The sequence below is a fragment of the Amborella trichopoda genome, chromosome 3, assembly GCF_054954075.1.
Source record: "Amborella trichopoda isolate Santa Cruz 75 chromosome 3, AtrichopodaSantaCruz75HAP2 v2.0, whole genome shotgun sequence".
NCBI lineage: Eukaryota > Viridiplantae > Streptophyta > Magnoliopsida > Amborellales > Amborellaceae > Amborella > Amborella trichopoda.
This window is the reverse complement of record NC_142338.1, coordinates 4,638,741-4,657,548: the sequence shown is the minus strand read 5'-3', so window position 1 is coordinate 4,657,548 and position 18,808 is coordinate 4,638,741. Positions and strand designations below refer to the sequence as shown.

The following is an 18,808-nucleotide window of genomic DNA, read 5'->3' as shown; positions in this document are numbered from 1 at the left end:
GTTTTGGACAACTTCACTGGAAAAGTGCAAATAAATATCTACTCTGGAAGGCTCGCGAGTTTCATATTGTACACCTCAGCTAGATTTCAATCCATTTCTGTCGATTGAACGATCTTAGACCCTAATTCTTTTCTCGACTGTTAAATTTGTAAAACCCCAATCCTTCACCAGAAACCGTAGCCTTTTCTAAATCTCGGTTTCCTTGTTTTTGTGAATTAAGAGGCAATTTCATGGAATTCAGTCCATGATTCATCTGAAGCCCTGACTATTGTATCTGTAAATTCGGACCAGAATTTCATGGAAATGGCCCCTCTGATTTCTCTGAAACCCTAACACACACTCTCTCTCGCTCTCTCTCAACCTAGCCCTCTGTAAATTGTGACTGGAAATCCTTCTCTCTCTTAAGCGTTTCTTCCTAACTAGAGATGCAACTCTGTCACTCTTTCTAACCCTAACCCGCTGTAAATTGTATCATCCTTCCTGGAAACACTGACTTTTGTATATTTTCACTACATATGCAGCTTTCTCACAAACACAAATTCAAAGCACACTCTTTCTCTCTGTAAAACTGGAGTCTTCTCACCGGATACTCACCTTTCTTCAAGCTTTCTCTGAAATTCAAAGCTTTCTCCAGATTCCCTTTTGCAATGGCAATACTATTGAAAACCCTAAAATTCTCAGAAAAATAGATAATAAAAAGTAAAGAAAGGAAAGAGCTTTAGCTTTCTCACTCGAAAACTAACTCTACTTCACTTGCCATGCACCTTTCTATAAACCCCGACTTCTAAAAAACGAAGGAGAGAGAGAGAGAGAGAGAGAGAGAGAGAGAGAGAGAGAGAGAGAGATTCCTTTGAAACCTTAATTATTCACACACATAAATGGAGACACAGCACCACCGTCTCCCCATGCCAACCGTAGAGCTGGAGAGAGAAAAGCTTTTGGAAAGGGTCTTCCAAGAGGGCGGCTTTGCCTATGTTAACCTGGCAGTCCGTGCTGCCTCAGGAGAAGCGCAGGCGGCAGAGGCGGCGAGAGAGATAGCATGGGAGCAGTTGCATTCTGGGCCGTGGCACAGCGTGCGACATGTTTGGAGGGACGCATATGCCATGTCTTGCTTGCATGTGGCGGAGATACATTGGTCAATGGGAGAGGTGAGGGAGGCACTGAGGGCGCTTGACATGGGCATCATTATGGGCGGTGCTTTGCTTAGGAAGGATTTGGATGCGGCGGTTAAGGCTTTGGTGGGGGACAGGTTTGGTTTCGAGGGAAGTTCAGGAGAGCAGGAAGGTTTGGAGGGTGGTTTGGGAGGTGGGGCGGTGGCCTGTGCAGGCTCCCGCTCCAGGGCAGAAGAGGTCTCTCTCTCTCTCACACACACACACTCTCTCTCTCTCTCTCTCTCACACACACACAAACACATACGCACACACAAACATCTGTTCTTATGCGGTGCTTTGGCTCATGATTTTATTTTTGTTTTGCATTTTAGGATTTGCTGTTTTCTTTGTTGTCATGTGTTGATTGTTTACTTATTTACTGGTTTATTTCTTAAATTATTTTAGCACTTGGTGAACATTTCCCCACGCACTCCGTTAATAACTAGCATGAATGTAGAGAGCAACCATAGCTACCACTACAACATTAGAACACCTGATCATAAGATTAGTTTTTCCTCTGTTCATTTTTCATGCTATTTGAAGTGTTTATTGATCTGAATGTATTTAGTCTGTTCTCAGTGATGAATGTGCTACATAAGTTTTTAATGAGTAATATAGCAATTTTGTTTGAAAATCCAAATATCTTTAGGAAAATTATGGACTTATACATTGACTATCCATGATAGTGGAATTATTTGTGTCTGTGCATTTGCTTGGGTGTGAAGTATCTCTTTGTTATGGAAGTTCCTAACAATAGAATGATTAGTTGTGACCAACGTAATGCATACATTGCAGTCTTTTATAGCATTCATTTCTTTTTTTTCCGGCTTATTTTATTGTATTTTAGACTCTTGTTTCTATCAGCATGTCCTTGCTGTTTCTAGAAAGATAAAACTAAAGTAGGCTTTATAAGAACGGTAAATAACATATAACCAACTGTCAGAAAACAGAAAGGGTAAGCAATATTTCTATCACCTTGTATGGGTGTGCTTAGTCATAAGGTCCTTTAGTCCGAAACAATATAAAACTTAATGAATTACTCTTGGGTTATACTCACCGTGGTGCACTATATTGGATGTTTGCTACTCTCTTCGACCTTACATGTTTAAAAATTCTATGATTTTTCTATTTATCCACTCTGCAAGGGGTAGAACACAATTCTCCGTCTCCATAAATAAATCTGCCATTATGAACGCATGGTGAACAATTGAAAATTTCCTTTTTTTTCCTAAAAAATTATTGTTAAATAGCCCTAAGAAATGTTTCATGTTACTTGTACTGTGTGTTTAGAATTTGAAGTCTGTGCAGTCAAGTCATCACATCTATTTGAGAAATAATCAAATTATTCCTGACTATGTTTCAGACATGGGTTTCTTATCAAAATTTTGTAAATTGACTGAGATATTCCCATTCTTAAAAAATCAATTATCAATATGATTGCTTTTCCCTGTAAGATATTATTACTTTTTGATATCATTAATGGGAGTAACTTCTGTTAGCCTGTGAGCTAATGGAACAGTATCAGCCAAATGGTCCAAATTGATATGGGCTGATTTGACAACCAGCTTCTTGTTTACTTTTTGAAATTTTATGTTTTAAAGATCCAATGGACCTATTTTGGGGGCATGTGCGTCTGACCTAGGCACACCGAAAACTAAGAAATAAAAAAAAATGAAAAACTAATAAATAAAAAATAATATGCAGAAAAAGACCAAAATACCCCTCCCTTGTTGGTGAACTTGGATGAGTATTTTAGTATTTTTTATATTTTACTTTATTTTAGTTTTTGATGCACCTAGGTCTAGCTCCAATGCCCGAAAATATCAGATCCCTCAGATCTATAAAAAGAAACAAACAAAAATCAAACAACATCCTTATAGGCTGTGTCTGATGGGCTCGGAATCAACTTGGGCCATTGGGCTGATACTGTTCCATCAGCTAATGTGCTAACAAAATCTTTTTCCTTTAGTAATCAATGAATATCATGGCTATTTTCCTTTTTAATGTAAAAGCTTCTTTTTGGTTGCCATGGTGTTTCTTTCCTTGTGATCTACTTTTTGTTTGGTTTGTGATTCCTTTTTCCCATTTGTTCACTATTGCCTTTAAGAATGTTAAGTTGATTGTGGAACTGTTCATGCAGTCACAAGAACTGGATCAGTTGATGACGCAAAGAACTCGATAGCTGTTTGTTGCTAGGATACTTCAGGGGATGAAAGACGAACCCAAATACCAATCCTCTTGCCCTTCACATTTCTTGTGATAACTCTGGAATGTGTTGTGGGAAACAACTTTGAGAGTTTAATTATATTTTATTCTAGATCATGTAATTGCCACAATAATTAGCAGAATGATATCTTTTCATGTGCTTGTGTTTCTTAAGGTTCTTGCTTTTATTGGTTTATGTGCAGAAGTTTGTTTGGCCATTCACAAAGTTCAGGGGACATTCACAAACTTGATTTGTGCTAGCAAGTATTTAATGGAAGCACTTTTGTAACTCCCGTGGGTTGTTCCTTGTATAGGTGCTTCAACTCTTGCCCAGTAAATCACTTTCATGCAAGAAAATAGATAAAAGATCAGACTTGTCCTTGGAGGGTTTCCTGTGCAATTACTTCTTGCCAGGTTCTCCAGTCATAATAAGTGGTGCCATTTCTCACTGGCCGGCAATGAAAAGGTGGAAGAGCATGGAGTATTTGAAAAGGATTGCAGGTGATAGAACAGTACCAGTTGAGGTATGATCAGTTATTATGTTCTTATGATCTGCTTTTGTCTCTTTCTTCGTGAATCAATTTTATCTTTTAAAAGTATATCATTGTGAATTATTTCTTCATGCTTTTTGTGTGGGAGCCTTTGCTGTGGGTTGAAAACTTGAAAACAATGAGTGTGATTTTGATGCCTTAATTATTTGTTAAGCTGATTGGAATAGACATTGAATTCCTTTTTACTGAGAAAATTCAATTAACATTATCTTACTTAGCAAAATTAGATTTGTGCTTGTGGGTGAGAGTTGCTAATTGTGCAATAAAATATGCAGATGTGGAACTTCCCAAGATGTCTGCCATATATTGGCAAACTTTGAAGTTCAACAGTTATGTTGTATTTTGACATGAATAGGTTGATTCCATTTGGGATCGATGACTCAAATGAGTGACAATATATGAGAAAGAATGAAAAAGAAACCTGATGAAGTTCAGCAGTTGTTACTTAGTGTATTGTGTATTGGTATTATTGGTTTGCATGCATGTCTGTATAGTTTATAGGTCCTTTTCAGTTTTTTACTTAATTGAGTTACAATCAGTGTTTAAAAAATCAAACCGGCCTCGGAAACCGGCCAATGGCCAGGTCCGAGTAACCGGTAAACGGGCCTAACTAGCAGGTCGAGGCCAGTCCAAAAGTATTAAAAAAAAAAAACCAAAAAAATCCAAAAAAATATGAAAAAGTATATTTACTGCATTATTAAACAAAGCACGTCCAAATGAAGTTGAAAAGTAGTGAAACAAATGGATTTTAAAAAATCGATTTGTGTCCAGAGGTATTTTTGAATGTTTCTAAAAAAGTTGGGAAATGTAAAAATAAGTATTCATGGCCAAAACAATTTCCAATTTTTGTCCAAATGATAAAAACATTAAAAAATACATTACAAATAAATCCCTTTTTTTAAGTTTTTTTTAAATACCTGGTCGGACCACTAAAACTAGCCAAAACTGGATCAGTCAGCGCCCGGTTCCTGTTTGACCGGCCCAGTTTGCGAACACTGGTTACAATTCACAGGAAAAAATAAACTACAAACACAGCTACATATAGTAGAAAGGATACACGCTTCAGCAATGTGGGACACAGTTACATCACAAAAGAAGATTAATACTTCCACAATATCGTATTGGGTCCAAATTAGCTTGGCTTGCTTCTATGTCTGTGGGAGATGATCTGCCTGCTTATATACCTATATTTGTAAGTAGAGCTCTTGCTATTCCTATACCTAAAGCTTGAGTAGATCTGATATGTGAAGAGAGCTTGCTTCTTTTGAAAGATGTGCACATTCTAGAATGATGCTAAATTATATTGGGAATAGTTTTGCACAATAATTGTGGAGACAGTTGAATCTCTTGTTCCTATTTAATTTCACTCCAAAACTTCATTCCATTGATGGCGAGCAATCAAAATAGGCATTATACTAATTCTCTGGAAAGCTAGAAAATAAAATCCTACAGCTAGTATTCAGTGAAGGCCCAAACTGAATTTCATTTGGACCAATGTTATAATAATGTGCCAAAATATGCTGGTCCTACCTGTTTGGATTATGATACTAGTTTTTGCTATTCTAGACCAATTTTTTTTCATGACTTGTTTGGACCCCGTGAATACCCTAATTAGACTAAAGAGAAAGGGTCTTTTTGATGAAAAAGACTAAAGAGCGAAGGTCAAAACCACATTCTAGCCATCTTGAAGGACACCTGCAGGTTTGATTTTAATTGGCCTTTTGGGACCTTCTTCCTAGTTTACTCGTAATCAAAATATGAGCTTTTTCTTTTTTCACACCATTTCTATTCATGGCTTTTTCTCCTTTCTTTAAGCGAAATAGCTTTTTAACACCCTCACGTAACTCCCTTGGAATTTCCTTTTGGGGTTAGGAGGGTTTAAAAGTATCATTCTACATCTAGAGACTTGAACTTTCATGTTAGAGCATTTTACTTGTTTACTAAGAGCTTGGAATTTTAGCATAAAAGTTAACCCCTTTCTGCACTTAACAGTGTTGGTTTTTAGGTGATGCTGCTTTTGATAAGAACTTTAGAAGTGTTCTCACTTGCCATTTGCGAACTTAGTCTATGAATATTTGCCTTCAATAATTTCGGGTGTTGTTCAGGTCTTTTTTAATTTGCTTGTAAATCATTACGGCATATCTTGAACTCATAATTTGCTAGTAAATCCTTAATTAAATAATCTATTGATTGGAAAATTAAAGAGAAAGCCTACAGGCTAGGCTTCAATGACTATACACATGTTAAACCAAATAAGATCTCGGCTCTCTTCTAAATTCTCTACATAGACCTTATTTATAATAAAAGACCTTACTTAGAACCCAAGAAATCTTATTTCTAATTGGAATAGAAGTTCTAATTAAAACAATATTTGTTAAGGCCGTTTCCACCCCTAATAAAACAAATAATTCCATAAATCCTCTTAACTAGTTTTCTAAACAACTTGTAAAATCGTAAAAAATTTAAAAAAATCCTAGAATCCCTAAAAGAACTTTAAAAAACCTAAAATTTCCAAAAATACATCTCTAAATTAAATAAGAAAATTTTTAAAAATTGGAGGCATCTTGTCCTACATCAGTATTAGAGAATCGAGAACTTCAAATAGATGTGGTCAATGATCAAATCATCTCCATTGTATTTTTTGAGCCCAAAATTGAGAGGAGCTTTGTGCCTTTTGCAGCTTAGGACTTTGTGCAAAATTGGAAAGTCATTCTAGAGAATCTAGACTAGTATTATTTAAATCAGACTAGCCATTGAACTGTTGAGGGTTTTGGTCAAGTCAAATTGATCCGACCATTGATCAAATCGGTTGGACTGGGTTTTAGAAAAAAGAAAACTAGAACATAAAATATATAATAGTTAAAAAGCATAAATTGTATGAAAAAAGTTGCCTAGCTTCATTTGGCTGGTCAAATTGGTTAAAACTGGCTGGTCTGACCTACCAAAACTAATCAAACATTAGTTTTTCCTGTACATGATTTTTACTTTGAACCAGATTGGTCATGGCACTAGACAGTGGTCCAACCAATCAGACCACCGGTTTCGTCTAGACTCATAGTATTATCAAGATCAGACCATCTATTGAACTATTGAGGCAAGAACTAATCGAACCGGTTGGACGAGATTTTAGAAGGACAAAAAGAAATTAGATATAATAGTTTAAAACTATAAATGTATTAAAAAATTTGCCCAACTTCATTTAGCTAGTTGAATTGGTTAAAAATTGGTTGGTCAAATCAGTCAAACATTGGTTTTGACCGGTTTTCATCCAAACCTGGTTTGTACTTTGAACCAAATCGGCCAAGGCACTAGGCGATGGTCCAATTGGTTGACCACCAGTTTGGTCTGGTCTTAATAACTATGCTCCATACCAATGACTGCCCCAAAATCAAACCACTGGTATCCACCCATGCCCAGGGCTATCAAATTGGATGTTGATAACTGCTCTCATGGAAATCTAGGGCTATCGGTATTGTGGGCTTATCTAGAAACTGCTATGCTCATTTGTTATTTATAGGTCCTATTAGTATAGCTTATTCCTCTTGCGTTGAGGTAAAGGTCCCACTCGAAGGCGTAAAACTTTTCATCATTAACTAGGTATAATTTCTCATAGAAGGAGATTCCTGAACATTATTACTTTTGGCAAAAGTGCACTTCCATGCCCGTGACGATGGGAATCTACATTTGACCATGTATTTGAGATTAGCAGGGCTTTGCAAGTATCCTTCAAGCACTCTTGGCATGGGGCTGATGCTGCATTGGATGCTCTTGCAAAAGAGGGCACTTTGGGCCAAAATTATGTGATCAATATATTGCAGCCCTGACTAGAGAACTTGGTATTTTTTTGTATAAACAGCCTTTTTGTGTCCCATTTTACTTTGGATACTGTAATCTATACATCCCATATGGTCTATATTTAATACAAATCGTTTATTTCTTTAAATAATTATTTTATGTTTGGGAAACTTTGTATTAATCCATGGGTCGATATTATATATGTTGACAAATGGGCAAAACACTTTGTTAGGGGGATTTGTCTGATGCCAAAACTCTCAATTCCTATTTACTTAACTATGAGACCAATTTAAAAGAATCTCATTTGGAGTTCAGAGAACACTCTAATTCAATTCACCCTCTGTTTGTTGGATGATAGATCTAGCATTCTAAAAGTTCAAGTCATTTTATTTTTTTTGGAAATTGATCACAAAGTGAGTCAAAAAAAAATTGAAGTTCAGGTCCTAAAAATTCTTAAGGTGTGTTTCATGCATGGGTCAACATTTATAGTACTGACCCATGGGTCCATAGAAATTTAGCCTTTATGTGTTATGATTGACTCATGGGCCAAACAATTTGTTAGGGGGATTTGTTTGATACCATAATTCTCAATTCCTATTTATTTATCAATGAGACCAATCTATAAGAAGCTCAGAGAACACTCTAAATCAATTCACCTTCCAGTTGTTGGATGATAGATCTAGGGCCCGTTTGGATGAAATTAATTTTGTATGGAATGGGCCTCCTTATCTGAAATTAATATAATCTGGATAATATTATTTTATTATATGTTTGGTGCATATATTGTATTTATATAATATTACTTAATTATTTAAATTTTTTGGGTATTTTTGGCTGTTTCTGGCTAAAAACATTTGATTCTCAGCAAAATTACTTTGCATAAAGTGAGAACAGCTTTACAAATGATAAACTGCTTATAAGTTTTGTCCTATAACTTTATAATGCATGCTGCCAAACAACAGATATCATGATTAACTTTATTGAAACAGTGAATTGATCAGTGATAATGAGTACATCCAAACATGCCCCTAGCATTCTAAAAGTTCATATCATTTTTCTTTTCCGGGGGAATTGATTACAAAGTGAGTCAAAAAAGATTTAAACTTCAGGTCCTAAAAATTTTCCCAGCATGTGTATGTGCATGGTCAACGTGTATGGTATTGATACATAGGTCCATAGAAATTTAGCCTTATATGTTACATAATTTACATTTATTTATTGTCCAATAATTTCTTCTTTCCTATATATGACTTCTTTTTTTTTCCGAAAATTATATGTTTATCAACAATGAAAAATATGTTTATTTATTCATAAATATTGTTTATTTGGCATGAAAATTTATCATTATGGTTTTACCAGCCATACCAGTCTGTACGTGTTATGATTGGTTTGTACTGAACCAGCCACTTCTCCAATGATCAGTCAGCTCTTGATATGACTGCTTTGGGAAAATTTGTGAGGATTCAGTTAGGTCATCATAGTATTGTATGATATACACACATCTGAAGCATGATGAGATTTGGAATTATGGATTTGAAGTTAATGAATCGGGATTTGTGATGGTGGATACTAGATGATGAGCCTTGGGTTCTTGGGAGGTTACTGATCCTTTGGTAGGATTCGTCTTTGTCTGGAGTTTTGGCTACATGTCCTGGAGCAGCAAGGACACCCTTCCCATCAAATAGAAAGGCCGATACAGGGATTGATTGTTCAGTCTAGTTCATCCTTATTATTTTGGAAATACCAGCGCTTGCTCATGGAGTTCCAAGTTCTGGATTGTTTATGCCATATGGTTGTTTTAGTGTCATTTCTATATAAAAATCAGATGAAATAATTATGCCCAGCTTCATAGTGATACTAAGATGAAGTATTCTGTCATATGTAGCTTCCTGCAAGCTTTCGTCAAATTTGTAGCAATAATAGGCATCAATTTTCAAAAATCAGGCCGTGGCCGGGACAAAAAAAGACTTATTATAGGCCTAGGCCAGTGCCCAAGGCGGACATATTCCTAGGTGTCCAAGGCACCCACCTAAGCGGGTTCAAGGTGGGCACCTAGGATGGTCTGGGCATGCCTAGTGCCACCCCCTCAAAAAGAAAAAGCAACCTCAAGAAGAAAATAAAGTAAGTTTAAAGCATATTCAAGGCCTTCGCTCTCTGTCTCTCTCATGGGGCCTTGTGCTCCCTCTCTACATGAAGAAGAAGAAGATGGCCTCCAAGTGTTTGATTTGAGGCCTATCTCTCTCTCTCTCCCCCTCACACACACACATACATACACAAATGCACACATGGACCCATATGCTCTCTCTCTCTACATGTAAGAAGAAGAAAAAGAAGAAAATGACCTCCTAAGTATCTGGGCAACTGCCTAAGTGGTCATGAACCCTTGCTGCCTAGGCAGCCACCTCTGCCTTTTTTAACATTGATAGGCATAGTGATTCTAAAGTGAAATAGTTTGATATGAGTTTTTAATCTTTATGCTTTGCTGCCGTCATTTGCAATGAAGTGATACAATGATCTGAAATTTGGCTAAGATATATTGTTTGGCAGGTTGGAAAGAATTACCTGGCCCCAGGATGGAAGCAGGAGTTGATAAGCTTCTCAGAATTTCTTGACAGAATTTACTCCAGTGACAATGGTCCTAATGGTCTGACATATCTAGCTCAACATCCAGTATTTGATCAGGTCAACTTCATATTTTTCTCAAGTGTTTGATCTAGAAATGCTTTTTGTTGACACAAATAGTTTCTCTGTTTTTAATGAGTTTTGCCTACTGTGTTACATATATGGCAGATACTGCCGTTGCGTCAAGATATTGATGTTCCAGATTATTGTGCCGCTAGTGTTGGAGAACTGAAGTCACTTAATGCTTGGTTTGGTCCATCTGGAACAGTCACACCATTGCACCATGATCCACACCACAATCTGTTTGCTCAGGTATATATTGGAAATGATTATGATTTTGACAGTAATTTATTTTCCGGATAGCTGGGTCTAGAGATAGGCCTTTAGAATAGCATTCTCCTTGTTCTTGTTTGCTTTTTGGATTGCTACAATATGCTTGTGATGCTTCTGAGCAGCACTTCTTGTCGTCTTTCTCCCATTGATTTGAATGTAATGCGTTCCAGTAATCCTCTTCTTTTTGTTACCTGAGGCAATTTTTTTTCCCTTCGGGCTGTTGACAGGTGTCTCCCAAATGCTAAATTGAGCATTATGGTTTGATAACATTGTGAATTGTACAACCATAACAAAATTAAACAAACAACATATTCAATTATAGTTTCAATTAAATTTCAAACCATCCATTGCTATGAAATTAAATTGCATTTCAGCATGGGCCTAGATGAATGTTGGTATCTCTTTGTCAGGTATTGTGCAATTTATGGTTGAAATGTCAATATGTGTCCTGGGAATCAAATATTTGGTGATTTAGTCTTGATGTAGATGGCATTGGCAAGCCCAACTGTATTTCGGACTGATCAATTCTTTCTATGATGGAACAAATTTTTGAGAGGAACTCGTTTAAGATATATAAAATAGCCTAACAGTCGGGAGGGTGCTATATATGCGGAACTTGCAGAATTAGTTGGTGTCAGAAGAAGAATTGAAGAAAATGAAAAGAAACAATTTAAATAGTCAAATTCAGTTTGAATAACCCATAGGTGTAGATGCTCATTGCACACCACATTCAGCCAGTGGCTCATGATTGTTATTTGATATAAGCTTTTTAAAACTAGTGCATGGGCATATTTTTGTCTTTTAAAATACTATTTTGCAAATAATTTTAATCATCATATTCTTAATTATTGATTATGTTGTTGGCCATGAAGAATCTTCTCTAGCATACATTCTTTGAAGTTGACCACAAATTGTTTGACATTTGTTTTCCTTCCACGAACTATCCGTCAGTAGAGTCTATCCGTTTCATCGCTTCAGATGAAAGAAAGTATTAAACATGGTTAGTGGCTTTTTTTTTCTCTTTTGAGTGGCGGAGGTTTCACTATTTAGTTAAGAGAAACTTAATGTATAGTAAGAACCAACATTTTAAAATCTGGTGATTTCTAGATGGGATTCTGTCGGGACCGAACCTATTCCGGGATGGTATGGGTCCTAGCTCCCCTGGCCCCCTAAAACCCCATCTACATTTTTTTTTTAATCTTATTTAACTTTTTATTAGGTTCTCTGTAAATCCCCACCCTAAACCCCTATTTTTAATATTTATTTTATTACATTTATTTTTTAATATTTTTCTCGATCACCAAGTTCTGCCCGATTTAGCCGCAATCCGGATTCGTCGATCCAGGTTTTGAAACACTGGTAAGAACATACCATTAGCATTATATTGTACATTAATTAGTTACTACACTCAGTATTCTAGATTCATTGTATTTGTCATACTAAAAATGATGTTTTTTGTAAGGGAATAAGTTCCTTAACATGACTATTATGGTGCACTTGCTAGTTTCCCGCTCTTGAATCCTGACCTTAAAGCAATTGTTTGTTGAAGAGAAACTAGCTGGTTCAGGCTGAACTGAACCTGGCACTATGGGGTATTAACCAGCTGGTTCTGATATCTGGGCCCCATTCGATGGGATAAACTCATAAATTTGTCTGGATCAGATCCCCTACTGTGTGAACAAAATCAGATTTAGGATTCTTAGAAGATTTTAGGTGCCAAGCGAGTCAAGGATTTTACTAAGCAGGAGAAGCCAGTTCTAAGGATTGCTGAGTTCCGGAGTATCATCCTTATGTTGAAATCTGACAAGGTCTTTGTAAGAGTGGAGGCAGTCCAAAACCATTTGCTAGATTTAGGGATTGGCATGTACATTGTAAGTGTAGGAAAGTTGAGAAAGCAGTGGGCAGTGGACCTACTCTGTCTCACAATTCCAGCCTGCCTAAGAATCCTTTATGTGATATTGTTTCATTGTGTTCCATAACTATTTCAGTTTTATCTTTAATATGATTACTGTTGTTTATGTTCTTGTGATGGATCTTTCAGACCATTTACCTTACCTGCTTTCTTGTCTTCAGGTTGTTGGTAGAAAGTACGTGAGGTTATATCCTTCCTCAATATCTAATGATCTGTACCCTTATGAGGAGTCTATGCTACACAATTCTAGCAGGGTAAGTGTTCTGTTTGTTCCTCCCAAGAGGTGAAAAAAAGGGTTTCCTAAGCCTGAATGGAGACTCTTGTGGCATATAAATTATTTTACTTAGGACAAACATGATTTCTCTTGACCATTTCTAGGTGTGTTATTGATGGCCATTGGTGTTCAATATCGTACCAATGTTTTGAGAACTCCATTGACTGATGTCATTCCCTTCACATTGGCAGATAATAGAGTCTTCCATCTTCCTCTGATTTTTAGTTTTCCTTTTATTTTTATTTTTTGTTTTGAGAGAACCCTTTCTGAAATAGATTGTTTTCGCTTTCTCTTAGGGGGTAGTTTTTACACCCGCATTCTTGGCAACTGCACCACTTCGTACAACTCAGACACATCATGCACAAACTCATTGACAGTGTGAAGTATGTGGATGGGAGCAGTTGCCAAGAGAGCGGGTGTAAGAACATGCCCTCACTCTTATTCTGCTGATGTTTTTATAATTTTTGCATTATTTTTTGTTATGCTTTGGTTCTATTCTAGTTCTTGTTGATGTTTGTTTGTGAGTTGGTTTGGAGAGATTAATGTGTTGAACTGGGTGTAGGTGGACCTCGACAACCCGGATCCGGACGAGTTTCCTTTAGCACAAGACCTTGATTTCATGGATTGTATATTGGAGGAAGGAGAGATGCTTTACATCCCACCCAAATGGTGGCACTATGTAAGATCTCTTACCACAAGTTTCTCTGTGAGTTTTTGGTGGAGCGATTGCAACCTGGACTATGAATGAAAAAGTTTCGTTGAGTGAAAAATTTGAGCAGGGTCTAGTCATAATTGATCCACAAATAAGTCATGGTTTTCAAAATTTTGTGGAAATGTTAGTTCCAGGATACAGCCCAAAATGAGACGTTGTTATCCTTCAAAAAAGATGAAATCAGATTTGCCCAGATCAATATCCATGGACGCCTCTTCGGTACGATGTCTGATTCCATTTTTGAAATTGGAAGCAATCCAAATGTGTGTTTGTATGTGTGTGTGCGCGCTTGTGTGAGAGAGAGATAGGTGCATACAGTTTCGTCTATACACACATTGCACAGAACAGGTGCATTACTGGTTTATCCAAACTTCAACCTCAGCGAGAGAAGCGAGATGTTGCGGATATTTTTTGGACTGGGGTGTTACTTTGGTTGCACAGTGGAGTAGGCCTAAGGGTTTAAAAAATCGAAATGAGAGAGGAGAGAGAGAGCTTAAAGAAGGGTTCAACTAATGCTGTTTATAAAGGGAAATTAAGAGAGAATCCTTTTTTATTTTAAAATTTAAAAATAGTTCTATGTATTTATAGTTTACAATTCCCAATATATTTTTTAGTTGCGGTTTGAAGGTTGAGGCTCTTTTTTTTTTAGTTTTTTCTATAGTACTTAGGCCTTATAGAAATCACATTTTTTAAAAAATAATTAAAATAAATGAAACTGTCAAATTACCCCTAAATAATATAGGTGTAGTTTGCCATTTTTATTTATTTAAAATTATTTTTAATATTTTTATAGTTGTATAATAGTGAGAAGTGCAAACATTAAATTTGAGTATAATCAGATGTACATAAAAAGTGATAAAATTGAAATACGTTGTGTTATAAAAAAGGGGAAATATCTTCGTACCCCATATTTTTGGTTTTTATATCTCAAAAGACTCAAATATTCAAAATATATCTCCTAACCTTTGGACTAATTACCTACTTTTAATTAATTTTTTAGCCCTGACAAATATAAAAATTACATGCTCATTTTAAACCTTTCTTCTCTTTTCGTGATATATTCCCGAAATTTCTCTCTCTAACATTCACCCTCAACAGGGGAGAGAGATAGTGAGAGATATAGGGAGAGAGAGGGTTGGAAAATAGGTAGAGAGATTTAAGGGAAAATTTCGTGAAGAGAGAGAAAGGATGGTATTTAGAAATGATGCGTCTTTCTTATATTTTGAAAGGAAAAGATTTCTATGCTTCCCCTACAGCATAGAAGTTCTATCCTCCTCCTACCATCCAACCGTCCAATTTTGATCTAAAGAGCCACTTACCGTTTGATCTTAGATATGACGTCGCAATGTATTTTATTTTTAGTTTTTTTTTATACAAATTGTATGAATATGAAATTTGGTATGTGACATCTTCTCCTTGGGGCTCACCTATAAAAAATATTAAAAATATTTTTTCGATAAAATATAATGACCAAAATACCCCTTGAAACTTTCAAGGGTATTTTGGTCATTTTATTTTTATTGAAAATGTTTTTTTATATATTTTTTGCCATTGCGAGTTTAATAGAGGAATAGACGTCGAAAATTTAGTGTCAAAATAGTTTATAGAAAAAAAAATTAAAAATAAAATAGTGTAGAGATGTGACATTGTGATTGGGACAATCTTAGCCTTCCATTCAGAATGGACAGTTGGATAAGGGGAGAATAAAACTTCTATGTTGTAGGGGAAGCATAGAAATGTTACCCTTTTGTTTGGGGCAAAATAATAGGTTTAAAGGGGATAAAGTTAGCTTAGGGGGTTAAAAGATATAAAACTTAGAATTTTTATGACTCAATATATGTTTTGAAACCTTGAGTCTATTGAAATATAAAACTTAAAAATGAGGGTATGGATATATATTCCCTATAAAAAGTAAGACTTGATTATTGCTCTTTAATATAAAAATTAAAACATAGTTTGTTTGGAAATTTCCCTTTCTTAACTTTGAAAATGGAAAATGATGGAAATGACATCTGTTACATGGAAGGACCGTTGTTATCTTGTATGAACTATGAACCCCTTTTTCAAAATAATGTGAGCAAAGAGTTGACCTTCTATATGCTCTTAGAACTGAACATTAATAACCAAACGTTAAAAAATGATTACTAAGATGATAGAGTATAATTAAGTGGGCTGATCATGTGTGGTGTAGACACAGTACAATACCTGTTAGGAGGTACGGGTTAGTTCAGGTGGAAAGCTCAAAAAATATAATGGATAGACTCAAAATGACATAGTTGGAAATAGTGAGAAAATATATGAGGACTTATAGCCTCACTAAGGGTGTGGATCTAGAGAATGATACTGCTACTGAGAACATTGTGGTAAACTATTTTAAAAAGGCTTTTACTAAAGAGGTTTATTTCACTCCATCACTGGATAAAATCTCTTTTAATAGGCGCCCTTTAAATTTACGTTTTGCACCGGAGAAGGAAGTCACCAGTGAGGAATTACATAAGGTTGTTTTTGCCATACTTGGGGACAAAGCACCGGGACCTGATGGTTTCCCTCTGGCATTTTTCCATAAATTTTGGCCGTTGGTTAAAAATGAAGTGTTAATTCTACCTTTGTAGCATTGATTCATAAGAAAGGTTGATTTCTAGTCTTGCTGATATTAGACCCATAAATTTGCTGACAAGCCTGTATAAGATCATTGCTAAGGTTTTGGCAGAGAGGCTGAAGTTGGTGCTGCCTACTTTTATCTCTAATACCCAATCTGCCTTTATTAAGTATCATCAAATCACAGACAGTGTTCTGCTAGCTCAAGAATGCATCCATTCAAGAGTTATTAATAAGAAGTCATGTATTCTTTTTAAGCTGGATATGGAAAAAGCCTACGATAGGGTAGAGTGGGGATTCTTTTGGAAATTATGAGAGTTAAGGGATTTGGCGAGAGATGGAGATCTTGGATTTTTTGGTGCTTATCATCAGCTCATTTTTCTGTTCTGTACAAAGGTAGTCCCGTAGGCTTATTCAATGCCTCTAGGGGGTTGCGACAAGGGGATCCCTTGTCTCCTTTATTTTATACAATTTATGCTGAATGATTTAGTTTAATGTTAGATAGAGTGGAGAATGAAGGCTATTTCACTAGGTTTCGGATTACTAACTCTGATATCCAAATCTCTCATCTTCAATATGCAGACGATACCTTTATTTTTGTGAGGCAAAGATTCTACAAGTTTGTAAATTTTTGGATATCTATGAAGCAACCTTGGGTTTGAGAGTTAATTTTCATAAATCTTCAATGGTTGGGATTTGTTGTGAGGATGGGGTCATAGAGGAGATGGTTGCTGTTGTGGGTTACAAGGTTAGCTCCTTCCCAGTGACCTATTTGGGTCTTCTTATCTTTGATTCAAGACTTACGATTGCTGTCTGGGATATAGTGCTTGAAAGAGTTTAAAAAAAGTTGGATTTATGGAAGTACAAATATCTCTCTTTGGGTGGTAGGGTTACTCTTTTGAAATCATGTTTATCAAATCTCCCTGTTTACTAGATATTTTTGATAAATATGCCTGCCTCGATTGCAAGAAAATTGGAAAAAATGATGCGAGACTTTCTCTGGGGCTCCTATTCCAATAGGAGGAAGTTTCATTTGCTTAGATGGGATAGAGTATATATACCTAAAAAAGATGGTGGGTTGGGATTAAGGAGAATTATGGTGTTTAACCAAGCACTGTTATGTAAGTAGTGGTGGAGAAGCCTTAAACTCAATAACCATTTGTAGTATAAAGTTCTTATGGTTAAATATGGAGTTGATAGATTACAGGTATGGTTGGGTAATGGGTACAGAAGAGAGGTTTCACAGGTGTGGAAGTTCATCTTTAGATCCCGGCCTATTGTTTCATGTTATTCTAGATGGAGTGTTGGTTGTGGTACGCAAGTGTCTCTGTGGCATCATAAATAGATAGGGGATTATCCGTTGAAAGTGGCATTTCCTAATCTTTTTTTATTGGTAAGTCAGCCGACAGTGACCATTCATGAAGCTTTAGAAAGAAGAGATCTGCAAAGTCCTTGGAATATTTCTCTATCTTATGGCAGACTAAGTAACCACCTATTATCTCAATGGTGCTCTCTTATGGAAATGCTAGATAACATCTATGTTGCTGCCAATGCTGAGGATGAGATTATATGGGAGATTGAAAGTGATGGTGTTTTTTCGATGACATATTATTATAATCTATTATTCCAAGATAGGATTAGCTCCAATGTTGTTGCTGTTTGGAACTGGCCTATACCACATAAGGTACAGTTTTTCATTTGGCTTGCCTCTCTGAATAGGATTTAAACGGTTGATAACGTGATTAAAAGGGAAAAAATTTTGGCAAATATTTGTCTTTTGTGCAAAGAAGATGGAGAAACAGTGGCACATCTCTTGATCCATTGTTCTTTTATATCTCGTGTGGGGTCCTAGCTTTTTTCCACACTTGGGATACTTTTTGTCATGCCCCATTCAGTGGATGGTATTATCTCTCATATGTCTTTAAGCCATTTGTCGGTAGGTGGTAAGGTCTTATGGAAGATTTCTAAAGGGGTTATCCTTTGGGAAATATGGAAAGAGAGGAATAGAAGAACCTTCGATGGGAGTTCATTGTCCTTTGAAAAGCTCATAGCCAAAATTAAGCTATCAGTGACTAAGGAGGGTTGGGGTATTCCAATTGTGGATGTTTTGTATAATCTTCACAATTTATTTTCCCTTGCTATTTCTCATCCTAGACCGAAGAGCATTTGGTCGGCACCTGACTTTGGGAGGGTTAAGCTAAATTTCGATGGAAGTTCTTTTGGAAATCCAGGTAGGGCTGGCATTGGTGGTGTTGTACGTGACTCCACGGGTTGTGTTAGTCTCTCCTTTGCTGACCCGATAGGGGAAAAAACAGCAAATTTTGCTGAATTGAGTGCTTTGTTGTGTGGGTTGAAATTTTTGTTTGAGAGGAACACTACTAGCAATGTCTGGATTGAAGGAGACTCATTGAATGTGATAAAATTGTGCAAATTGAAACAGAAGGTTCCGTGAGAATTGCGATTTTTGTGGTTGCAAATAATGGATCTAGTTGGACCTTCTATTTCGTTCAATCATGTCTATCCGGAAGCAAACTCCATTGCCGATTCTTTGGCTAGAGGAGGTGCATCGTTACCTTCGCTGTCGATTTGTTCTTATATAATTTCTTTCACTTAGTCATCAAGAATACTTTTGAATATTTGTCAAAAAAAATGTAT

The 18,808-nt window shown here is 36.2% G+C and overlaps 1 protein-coding gene across 2 annotated transcripts; it reads left to right on the top strand.

Annotated features, from left to right (window-relative positions):
- JMJD5 (2-oxoglutarate (2OG) and Fe(II)-dependent oxygenase superfamily protein) lies at nt 1–13,780 on the top strand. Of its 2 annotated transcripts, XM_088862947.1 has the most exons (7): nt 1–1,349; nt 3,671–3,880; nt 10,250–10,384; nt 10,493–10,636; nt 12,731–12,823; nt 13,140–13,261; nt 13,406–13,613. In XM_088862947.1, exons 1-6 carry the CDS (start codon nt 879–881, stop codon nt 13,215–13,217), a joined length of 1,131 nt encoding a protein of 376 aa, XP_088719073.1. In that variant the 5' UTR covers nt 1–878; the 3' UTR covers nt 13,218–13,261; nt 13,406–13,613. The 2 variants fall into 2 exon arrangements, with proteins under 2 accessions (XP_088719073.1, XP_020526473.1); XM_020670814.2 differs by lacking the exon at nt 13,140–13,261 and having other exon boundaries at nt 13,406–13,780.
- Nucleotides 13,781–18,808: the final 5,028 nt, after the last annotated feature.

Excerpts from the sequence above, each read along its gene's own strand:
- JMJD5 (XM_020670814.2), top strand. The coding sequence starts at position 879 with ATGGAGACACAGCACCACCGTCTCCCCATGCCAACCGTAGAGCTGGAG. Across the intron at positions 10,637-12,730 it reads ACCACAATCTGTTTGCTCAG|GTTGTTGGTAGAAAGTACGT; the intron begins GTATATATTGGA and ends TCTTGTCTTCAG. Across the intron at positions 12,824-13,405 it reads TGCTACACAATTCTAGCAGG|GTGGACCTCGACAACCCGGA; the intron begins GTAAGTGTTCTG and ends AACTGGGTGTAG.